Source organism: Salvia hispanica, chromosome 6, assembly GCF_023119035.1.
Source record: "Salvia hispanica cultivar TCC Black 2014 chromosome 6, UniMelb_Shisp_WGS_1.0, whole genome shotgun sequence".
Lineage (NCBI taxonomy): Eukaryota > Viridiplantae > Streptophyta > Magnoliopsida > Lamiales > Lamiaceae > Salvia > Salvia hispanica.
Genome location: NC_062970.1, coordinates 22,069,763 through 22,081,412, shown reverse-complemented (window position 1 = coordinate 22,081,412; position 11,650 = coordinate 22,069,763). Strand labels below are relative to the sequence as shown.

The 11,650-nt window shown below is 37.9% G+C and overlaps 1 protein-coding gene across 1 annotated transcript; it reads left to right on the top strand.

Moving 5' to 3' along the window:
• Window positions 1–4,001: 4,001 nt before the first annotated feature.
• On the top strand, window positions 4,002–6,521 carry LOC125194938. The gene is made up of 2 exons (XM_048093152.1): window positions 4,002–4,947; window positions 5,032–6,521. The coding sequence occupies exons 1-2, from the start codon at window positions 4,002–4,004 to the stop codon at window positions 6,519–6,521; spliced, it is 2,436 nt and encodes an 811-aa protein (XP_047949109.1).
• Window positions 6,522–11,650: the final 5,129 nt, after the last annotated feature.

The window sequence follows — 11,650 nt, the reverse complement described above, 5'->3', positions numbered from 1 at the left end:
TAATCCTTGTAAAACCTCTCACCATCCCACTGACTCCATATAGGCTTGCAAAATATGTGTTACATGTAAACTAAATTAGTGGGGGTGCGGTTACAAAAATGATCGTCTATCAATTGCACACAATTAAGTAAAAAAAATAGTTTTATTTAAATAATAATATCTATTTTAAAAGAGAATTTTCTCAAATACCCCCAAAACTCCCCTTTTATATATTGTATAGATTATACTTTAACAATCAATCAATAATAGACACATTTTTTATTGGAAGGTTCAACTAACTTATTACTACCTCCATCCATAAGATAGACCAATTTTACTATTTTTGACCCATCCACCAAAGTTAGATTAGTTTTAAAAATGGAAGTTTTAAACAAATACTAACCTTACACATCATTTTAAATGTTGATTCCATAATCTACTAACTTATTTATGTTAGGTTTGGTATACTAAAAAACATGTTTCGAGCAGTTTCGCGCGAGTAGAATTTTGCTTATATACGTAAAACTCTACAATCCACTTTTAACCCGATTCAGTATTATTCGAGCAGTCCCGCACGAATAGAATCACTATTATTATTACATTGTGTTTGCATATGCATTTATAAGATGTTTTATAAACATTTAAATGTATAAGAAGCAAACAAAGTCTAAGTCTTTTGCTTAGTAGACCGGTTGTGGGCGGCGTCCACTTTAAGTTTACACGGTCAGATCTATGCAATGCTTTGCAAAAGAAAAAGAAGAATTTCACAACCTAGATAGGCTTATACTACCTATCGTGAAAGGTTGCAATGTCAGTCCGCATATTTCTAAGCCTTACTGAAATAAGATGACATTGGTGTGGTATAGCACGAACGGATCTAACAGCAAGACATGTCTTTATGTTGACATTGGTGTAGTAGAGACTAGGTCTTGATAAAATACTATTTCTTAATCAACATATGTTAGCATTGAGCATACGGTATTGATTATGCACTACTTTGACTTATCAAATGGTGCGGGTTTTTCGTAACCCAATGATCCTGATATATTGGATAGTGGTGATCAATATCTAGCGGTGCTAGGATTGCTATTATGTTGAAACATGCGCGAGGTAATTCTCGTTTGATAATGTCCTCAAGAGGAGCTCGAACAAAGTTTTATTATTCGGAAAACTTGTCAGTTGGAGTTTTATTACTCTATGAATAATAAACAAGTGTTTCTCGCTAAGTCCACTCTTGGAATTAATAAGATATTAATTAATTAAGTCCATAGCAGACATTAATTAATTAATGAAAATTTATATCTTAAGCGCGGGAAATAAATAATAAACAAAGTGAAAACCCGGATTACTTGTAATTTCGGATTTGGATGGGGAGAGTTCAATATTACTTCTGTAGTGGCTGCTCGTAATATTCCAATATAAGCTTGTATTAAATTGTGGGTTCAATTTAATTAGTAAAAAGCTAATTGGGGGAGCTCATATCCAAAACCTTCCATAGATCCCTATCTGGGCCTAGAAGGAACTTAATATAAATAGGAGAATAAACGAGACATAAATAATTCAATATTATTACTCACATTTTTTGTCTCCCTCTACCTAGAGGATTTCGAATTTCTCTCCTAATTGGAGAAGGATTTCTTCTGTCTTCTTTATTCGAGTCCCAGTATTTTTTAAGATCAGCCCACCCTGATATCGAGATACAGTTCGGGAACCAGAGAGAAGATCCGTGGTCTAGTATTGAAGATCATCACGTGGAGAAGGCGCGAGCAATCGACGATTCTTTGGAGAATCAAATCGGTTACTCTAAACCGTAGTATTAATGTTTAGGATTTATATTTTCTAAGCATGAATTATTTGCGTTCTAGCATGCAATTATCTGTTTAACATGTGAATTGATTAATCGCATAATCGGTCAAATAGATCCGTATCTCGATTTATTTGTTTTGTACAAGTCTTCCGCTGTGCAAGGGGCTCCAAACCCCATCAATTGGTATCAGAGCCAATTTTTGACTCTGATTATGTGGATTAATTTCATGTTATGTGAATTGCTTGAACGTTTGTGTTTTCGTTGCTTATTACATGATTTTATAATATGAGAAAGTTATTAATCATTAAGTTGACGTATTATGGTTTCATAATTCAATTCATGTAAGTAATCATTACCTTGGTGTATAGATGATTATAATTCGTTGGTGCAACATGAATCGATAGACTTCGATTATTTTTTGGCAAATTATGTGATTGCTTTTGCTTCGACGGCTACGACATCAAAATCAGTCACACCGCAGTTTCGGCTCTTGAATTATTGGCAGCGGTGGGACTTTGAGTGGAAGTCCTTCATGGGCAGTTTCCGGGACTTGAGGTAGATGACGCATCTGAAGTAAGCACGCTGGGCAGGCTGTGCCGGCAGCCCATGCCTACGGGCTGGTGATACGCTCGGATTTTGAACTGTTTAACGCCATTATTTGGTCCGTTTTCTATGTCAAAGTCACTATACACGTCCATTATTTGCATATTTTGTCTATTTTGGTATTTTTACGTGTTTTGTGAGAAATGTGCATAATTGAGCCGAAAAAGGGACCCAAAACGCCAAGTTTAGGAATCTGGAGTCGGGACGGCGACCGGCGACCGCCGCGGATGTGTGCGGCGACCGCCGGGCAGATCAATGCAGCGGTCTGCCTCGGAAAAATGTGCTTGGAAGAGAAGTCTCTCGTCCGGCGACCGCCGTAAGAAGTGCGGCGGTCCACCGCCGAGGAGAACAGACTCTCTAGACTCCAACGCGGCGACCGCCGGCCAAGGTGCGGCGGCCCGCCGGAGAAAGGCGGTGAATCCGAGAAGCCCTAGATTTGCGCTCAGTTTTACCATATTTTGGAGATTTTTTCCTTCTACAACAAGGCATGGCTTTCCCCTATAAATAAGGCCTCAAGCTTCATCAAAAAGAGAGAACTTCTAATTGCAAAATACTCCATAGAGATCAAGGCTTAGAGTACTTCACTGGTGCAAGGAGTTGGAGCAAGATTTCAAGAACATCAAGAACGACAAGGATTCAACCTACGGGTTTTATTTGCTTTAGTTTTATGTTCAAATTGTCTTCCCTTCAATCTATGTTTTTAGCTTATTCAATTATGTGTAACTAAACTCATAGGATTCTAGGGATGTGTTAGTAACGACTTTGGTTATACAAGTTCCGTTTTCTATTTAATATCCGTTTTGTTTTTACTTTGTTTCTTCCCTAAGTTAATCTTGATGCTTCATGATTGAGTGACACAATCGTGTATGATTTAATATAACTTGCTTCATAACTGTGACAGTTCTAGCGAGTTAGGTCCATTTAGTAGACACTACAGTTAGCTTCCTTTAAAACGGCACTGTTAATTGAGAGTGAGGACTTTTCAAGGGTCTTAGGAGCTTTTTGGAGTTACGTGTTAGGATTGACAACCCTAATCTTGTAATCAACGTTTGTTTCGCATGAGCATAATCTAGGTGACTCGTCCTATCAAAGTAATAACTGTGCTAGGGTATTGTAGTTGGAATTTTGTATAACCATAACTGTGAACACACATCCCTGGGATTCCCTTATCTCTATTGTCTTTCTCTTGATTTATTTGCTTTTAGTTGATCTATGCTCTTATTTGCTTTTAGTTTTTCAAAAGTTTTCAAAACCCAAATGTTTTTCCAAATAGTAATTGAGTCTCAGTAGAGGATAGACACTTTGTGTTCGTCTTCCCCGTGTTCGATATCCGGTACTGACCTTTAGCTATACTATATATACTCTGTATACTTGCAGGTTTATTTAGTGCTAATAAAAAGTGCATCAAGTTTTTGGCGCCGTTGCCGGGGAAGACAATTCACTTTGGAGTGATATCTTCAAACGGATAATTTTACTACTTTGGATTTTACTGCTTTCATTTTTTATTTTATTTTTATTTTCATTCTTATTTTTATTTTTATTTTTATTTTTCGTCTTTTTTTTTTAGTTTCTGCAGGTTGTGCAGATTTGCGTATCTTGTGGAGATAATAAGATGGCGGAGCCTACCAACCACGATCTTATCATCGCCCTCCGAAAGGAGGTGGAAGAGATGCGAGAAGAGAGAGCTCGGGCAAAAGCTGAAAAAGAAAAACGAGCAAGGGAGGTAGTTCCAGTCTTGAATATGTTTAGTCATGGTAACATTGTGGATATTCCTGCAGGTCCGCAGATAGAGGCCAACAACTTCAAGTTGGGGATACCCTTAATCAATAGGGTTGAACAAAATGCCTTCGCAGGAAGAGACACCGAGGACGCAAATCGACATCTCACCAAGTTCGTGGAAATAGCTAATACAATCAAGATCAATGGTGTTGATGATGATATTGTGAGGGTAAGACTTTTTCCCTTTTCCTTAACTGATGCTGCTAAAGAATGGTATGATTGTCTGCCTGCAGATAAAACCACAAATTGGAAGGATCTAGTGGTACTCTTCCTCGACAAGTACTACCCGCCTGGCACCATCCTAAAGCTTAAGTGTGAGATCTTTCAATTCATACAAGGATCCGATGAGCCTCTATATGAAGCTCTCGCACGTTTCAAAGCCCTTCTCCGCAAATGCCCGAATCATGGTTTTGGAATAGACCATCAGGTAGGAATCCTTTATAATGGGTTTAACGAAAAAATCTCTAGTTTGTTGGATTCAGGGGCGAATGGGGGATTCTTGAGGAAAGGAGGAGTTGCTGCTATGGAGGTGATAGAGGAATTAGCTACAAACAGTCGAGGTTGGTCCAAGGAAAAACACAAAGCTGAAAGGCTAGATGCAGTGAAGAAACCATGTGGGAATGAGACATCCCAAGAATTGGCATTCATCAGAGCAAGACTAGAAAAATTGGAAGCTCCAGGCAAAGAAGGGAATGCCATCAAAGATGTCAAATATGTCCAAAATGGGGGTGATCCCAACAGGCTTTATAATAATAATTATCGCCCTAATCAGGGGGGTGGTAATTTTAATAATTATAATGGAAATCACCCACATCCACATGTATCTCATGCTAATAATCATAACTTTGTCCAATCTCATGCAGGGTTCAATCTAGGCAAAGAGAAAGGAGTGGAGCCACCTACCAAGGAAGACAAATATGAGGCTGGCATCCAAAAGATCTTGGAGCTAATGTTAGAGGATAGAAAGAACAACGAGACCAAGATGGGAGTTGTAGAGGAAAGACTTACCAAACTTGAATCTGGGTTAAACACTGTTGTCTCCACTGTGTCCATCATTAAGTTACAAATGGATCAATTCCAAAAGAAGGTAGTGGAGGATAAAGGCAAGGTTGTTGCCAAGGTTGTCGGTACCAACAAGGATGAAGCCAGCACCTCCGGAACGAGTTTTAGGGACTGTCCGACACCCAGCGGACCACCGCATACGTTGCAGCGGGCCGCCACTGGGGCACAGTTTGGATCCTGCCCGACGCCTGGCGGACCGCCGCAAACCCCGCAGCGGCCCGCCACTGAAGAGGCAGAGGCGCCCGCCAAGAAGGAACTCGTGCGGCACAATGGGATTGTACTCCCCTTCCAGCCGAGGAAGCCGTTCAAGCTTGAAGAGCAATTCCGACAATTCTTAAATATGTTTTGTAAATGTCATACTAACCTCCCTCTTGTTGATGCATTGCAGGAAATACCTAGGTATGCCAAGCTCTTGAGAGAGGCGGTGATGAAAAAGCAAAAGCTCCAGAAATCTGATCTAAAGCTACCTCTTCACTGTAGTGATATCATCCAAAAGCAAAGGACTGTCAAGCAGAGGGACCCTGGCCAATTCATCATTCGCTGTTCCATTGGGAATGGCAAGGTAGACAAGGCTCTTTGTGATCTTGGAGCTAGCGTCAACATAATGCCATTGGAGTACTACGAGAAGCTCAACATCGGGCCGCTCAAATCCACAGATACCTGCTTAAGGATGGCCGATAACACTGCGGTAAATGCGGTAGGGGTAATTGAGGATGTGTTAGTAAAGGTTGATGACTTCATATTCCCTGCCGATTTCTTTGTTTTAGACATGAAAGTTGATAAACAAGTTCCTCTGATTTTAGGCAGAAATTTTCTAGCCACATGCAAAGCTCTTATTGATGTAGGTAGAGGAGAAATCACAATAAGTGACCATGGAGGAAAGTCGACCTACAACATCGAAAGCGCGATGCTTAAGTATGAAGAGGCTAAACAAGCTAAGATGGAACATGATTGCAGGGAGGTCATGGTGACCGATTTGTCTAAGCCTTATGATCCATTTGGAGGGGAAGATCTTTCTAACCCTACTATTTTCATTGTTAACACTTTACCTCAAGCTCCTAAAAAGGGCGAGCCTAATCCTACTAAGCCTACCTTGCAGGAAAAGCCCAAGAGAAAGAAGAGGAAGAAGACTACACCTCAAGATGACCCCGAAATCTACGTAATCAAAACCTCGAATGGAAAATTCAAATGGTGGAAGAAAGTTTTCAACAAGTTGGTTCCATTTGCGGTGGCAGAGACTAAGATTGTTGGTACAAAGGCATTCCAAAGGAATCCTCATGATGGGGGATAACTCATGAGCTTCAAAGAACGTCAAGCTAAAGACGAAAAATAAGCGCTTGTTGGGAGGCAACCCAACCTTGTTTTTGACAATTTTTGCTTTAAGTTAAGTATTTTTTTGTTTTAGTTTAATTTTGTGCATTGAAATTTTTTTCGCAGGCTCTGACCTCTCCGCAGCGACCGCCGCATGTGCTGCGGCGGTCCGCCACCTGCTCGCTGGAACATTCTGTTGACACGCGGCGACCGCCGGACATGCTGCGGCGGGCCGCCGCCTGGGTGTATTTCTCCAGCGCGATTTTTCCAAAGTTTCTCATCTTTCGCCCGGTCAAGCCTCAACGCGAGAATTTTCAAGGTACGTTTTTTTTTCAGTAGTTCACTCACGTCCCTACCAACTCTGCAAACTTATTTTACACTTTGTTGTAAATAAGTTTGGGGGGATGAAGTGGTGGACCGTGAGTTTAGTTTTTGCTTTTATTTTCAAAAACCCTGTAGTTGAATTTTGTGTTCTAGAAAATGTTTTCTTGAATCCATGTCGTGAACTTAACATGAAGAACTTAGAAACACGCATGCTTAGGGACACACTTTAGATTGAGTTGCCGATGATATTACATTCCATCTATGTTTAAGTGTGGCTTAACGTTTTGATTTGATGGTTTGGTGAAAAGGTGCATAAATAGTGAATTGCTTGTTCGCCTTGAATCATGCTTATACCTTGTGAGGATTTGAGCCTATTATTTCATTCTTGTGTGATTTATTTGCATGCATGTTTCTAGAACTTGCTCCTAGTCTTGCCTAAGTTTACATAGTGTTTAAGTTGATTTAGGAGGATGATTGGCCATCTTTTCTTAGCCTACTTTTATCCAAAATTTTGACCCTCTCAAAAATTCAAAATTTTTCCCTTTGGAGCCAAGTTTGAGCCTTTAAGCCTTTTCTTTGGAAGCCAAAATAATGGGGACAATTCCTTGGGTTAGTTAGTTTTTGCTATCTTATTTGTAAAGGAATTGGAGAGATAAGGGGAAAGTATAAAAGTAGTGTGCTTAATGTAAAGAAAGTACAAGTTGTGAAATTGAGAAAGATTGCAAACATGTGCTTGGTCTTAAAAAAAAGAAAGGATGTGTAAGAAAAAAAAAAGAAAAAGAAAAAAAAATGTGAAAGGTTGAAAAAAAAAATATAGAAAGAAAATCAAAGGATTGGAAAGTGAGTTGAAGGAGATAAATGAAGTGTTAAAAGTGCCTTGGGTTTAGAAAAGTGGAGTTATCTTTACTCTACTTGGGATATTTTTATTTTTAGTCACTTTTTAGCCAAATATTCCTCACCTACCAAAGAGCCTACATTATAACCAAAGATAAAGACCTTTCGGACTTTTGAAGCTTAATCACATTTAGTAGAGGAGGGAGTAGACTTTGAGCAAGCCTATGGTAAACTTTGCATGATGTATGATTTGAGTGCTTATGTACACATTACCCTTATACACTTTGAGAGTGAGAGAACACTTCCCATCTTTGGAAGTTTGCCACATGTGAGGGCTTGAATTCAAGGTGTTCCACGAGTTAGTAATGAAAGTGCACTAATAAGCCTTGCTTGATTTCATTGCGTTAATACATGTTTAAACTGTTCTTACATCTTTTGAGGCAATTATGATGTCTAGTCCTTGTGCATTCCGTGCGTCTTTTTGGTGTCTTTATTGTTTTGTTTGAGGACAAACAAAAATATAAGTTTGGGGGAGTTGATACGCTCGGATTTTGCACTGTTTTAAGGCCATTATTTGGTCCATTTTTTATGTCAAAGTCACTCTACACGTCCATTATTTGCATATTTTGTCTATTTTGGTATTTTAACGTGTTTTGTGAGAAATGTGCATAATTGAGCCGAAAAAGGGACCCAAAACGCCAAGTTTGGGAATCTAGAGTCAGACGGCGACCGGCGACCGCCGGATGTGTGCGGCGACCCACGGTGCCCGGCGGGTAGATAAATGCAGCGGTCCGCCTCGGAAAAATGTGCTTGGAAGAGAAGTCTCGTCCGGCGACCGCCGAAAGATGTGCGGCGGTCCGCCGCCGAGGGAACAGACCCTCTAGACTCCAACGCGGCGACCGCCGGCCAAGGTGCGGCGGCCCGCCGGAGAAAGGCGGCGAATCCGAGATGCCCTAGATTTGCGCCCAGTTTTACCATATTTTGGAGATTTTTTTCCTTCTACAACAAGGCATGGCTTTCCCCTATAAATAAGGCCTCAAGCTTCATCAAAAAGAGAGAACTTCTATTTGCAAAATACTTCATAGAGATCAAGGCTTAGAGTACTTCACTGGTGCAAGGAGTTGGAGCAAGATTTCAAGAACATCAAGAACGACAAGGATTCAACCTACGGGTTTTATTTGCTTTAGTTTTACGTTCAAATTGTCTTCCCTTCAATCTATGTTTTTAGCTTATTCAATTATGTGTAACTAAACTCATAGGATTCTAGGGATGTGTTAGTAATGACTTTGGTTATACAAGTTCCGTTTTCTATTTAATATCCGTTTTGTTTTTACTTTGTTTTTTCCTTAAGTTAATCTTGATGCTTCATGATTGAGTGACACAATTGTGTATGATTTAATATAACTTGCTTCATAACTGTGACAGAGTTCTAGCGAGTTAGGTCCATTTAGTAGACACTACAGTTAGCTTCCTTTAAAACGACACTGTTAATTGAGAGTGAGGACTTTTCAAGGGTCTTAGGAGCTTTTTGGAGTTACGTGTTAGGATTGACAACCCTAATCTTGTAATCAACGTTTGTTTCGCATGAGCATAATCTAGGTGACTCGTCCTATCCCAAGCTGTGTCGGCAGCCCAAGCTCTCTCGAGCTGGGCAGTTTGCACGACGCAGAACAGCAGCAGTTATGGTGCGAGTGGGAGCCCTTCGTGGGCAGTTCCTGGACTCATGTTCCATCGCCTCGCAGAGCTCAACGTATAACCGCTTTCCAAATTTTGATTAGGATTTCTAAATCCTTGGATTCAATTTTGGAAATAATTCAAGATTAATTTGGAAATAAGATTTGAATATATCTTTTGTGGATTTTATATATTATATGAGATTTAATTATGAATTAAATCATGGATTAATTAGATTCTTTCCTTATTTAAATGGATTTATATGGATTTTATTCCTAGATGAATCCTAGTTATATTTGGAAAATAATAATCTAAGTTTTTATCTATATCCTATAGATTTATGTGGATTTATTCCTAGATGAATCTTAGTTGGATTTAGATAATGATAATATTATTTTATTCTTATCCTATGAGTTTATATGAATTTATTCATAGATAAATTCTAGATGGATTTGGATAGTGATAATATAATATTTTATTCTTATCTTATAGATTTATATGGATTTATTCCTAGATAAATCTTAGATAGATTTGAATAATTATAATATAATATTATCTTATTCTATGGATTTATATGGATTTATTCCAAGATAAATCCTAGATGAATTAGGATAAACATTTATATTAATTTATTTTATCTTATGGATTTGAATAGATTTAATTCTATTAAGACAAATCCTAGATGGATTAAAATAAGTATTAATCCAATTTATCCTTATCCTTTGGATTTATATCCTAGATAGATTAGGATAAAGATGATATATAAGAAATCCTTATTTAATTGGATTTAGATAAATTTATTTATCTAAGAAATCCTAAGAAATGTTTGATATATTCTAGATGTCTATTCTAAATAGAATTAAGATTTGTATAAATCTTGGTTGATAGGATTTTATTTTTATCTTATGGATGATGGTGGAATTGTTTCTATCTAGTAATATCCTAGTACGATTTAAATAATGATAATCATAGATCAACGTTATCTTGAATTGTAGGATTGATTTTATCGAAATAAAATCTAGAATAATCCTAAATGGATTTAGATAGTCAATACTATCTTGATAAATCCTAAATGAATTGGATAAACATTATCCAAGATAAAACTTAATTATTTAATTGATTCTCCCTTGACTAGATTAAATAATTGTCGTTAATTATCCTGTGTGTTTAAATGTCATGCATTAAATGGATTTATCTGTTTATTTGGTGTTTATCTATTTTAAGTGGATTATCTGCTTTATCTGCTTATGTGATAATTATGCAAAAACCATACAAAATATCTAAGTGATGATTACAACAAGTGCGTTGTATACGGTCTCCATCGATTGGACTGCCAAATTTTGTGAAGCTGATTTTCTAATATTATTGCCACCTGCAAAGTAGGGACAATAATCCTACGAAAACAGTAAGTTCATAAGGGCGGACTTCTCACATAATAAATAGAATGAACTAGAAAGTGGTTCCCAATATTATTGCCACCTGCAAAGTAGGGACAATAATCCTAAGGAACTGCGAGTTTCAGGGTTCAATCAGAATTTATGAGATAGCTTGGTTTTGTTATCAGCACATGAACATTGTTATGGGAGTGTGTTGTAGAAATAAAATTCTGTAATGCTAAATCTGATGGTCGTGCTTAGGCAACATTAGGCGTATTAAACTCCAAAGGAGGATACAATTTAATTTGTCGGTGTTGTGACCAGTAAAATTGTCAAAATTTTAATGCGTATTAACCTCCAAAGGAGGATACAATTTATTAATTTTGCTGTTGTAAGATACATAATTGTTTTGTGGTTATTTGTGATTATGTATTGAGCATGAGTATGTGATAATAAGTTTATTTGCCAAATCGTCATTATGTCATTTAATATTTGTCTGCGATCCATAAAGAAAGAGAACTCGAATGCCTAAATTATGTAGGCCGGAAACAGAAATGGATAAGTTTCTCATCGCTGAAAACCTTGAGTTCATACTCAATGATTCATGTCCTCCATTTCCTTGACATAATTCCACGAAAAATGTTCGAGAATGCATTATGCATGTACTTGACAAGCTCTTTGAGGAATAAGGTCAAGCTACTTTCCTTTAAGTAGCTTGACAAGTCTTGGTTAATGACGATGAAAGATGGATATCAATAGAATCTGTCAAGATGATTCGATTGGAATATCCTAGAGTGACAGAATGTTTTGAGGATCTTTTGATCACTCAAATAGTTTCTGACACAAGTCATCGCCTAAAGTAATAAGAAATGACTACAAGAAGGTTTAACTGAAAAGTTGA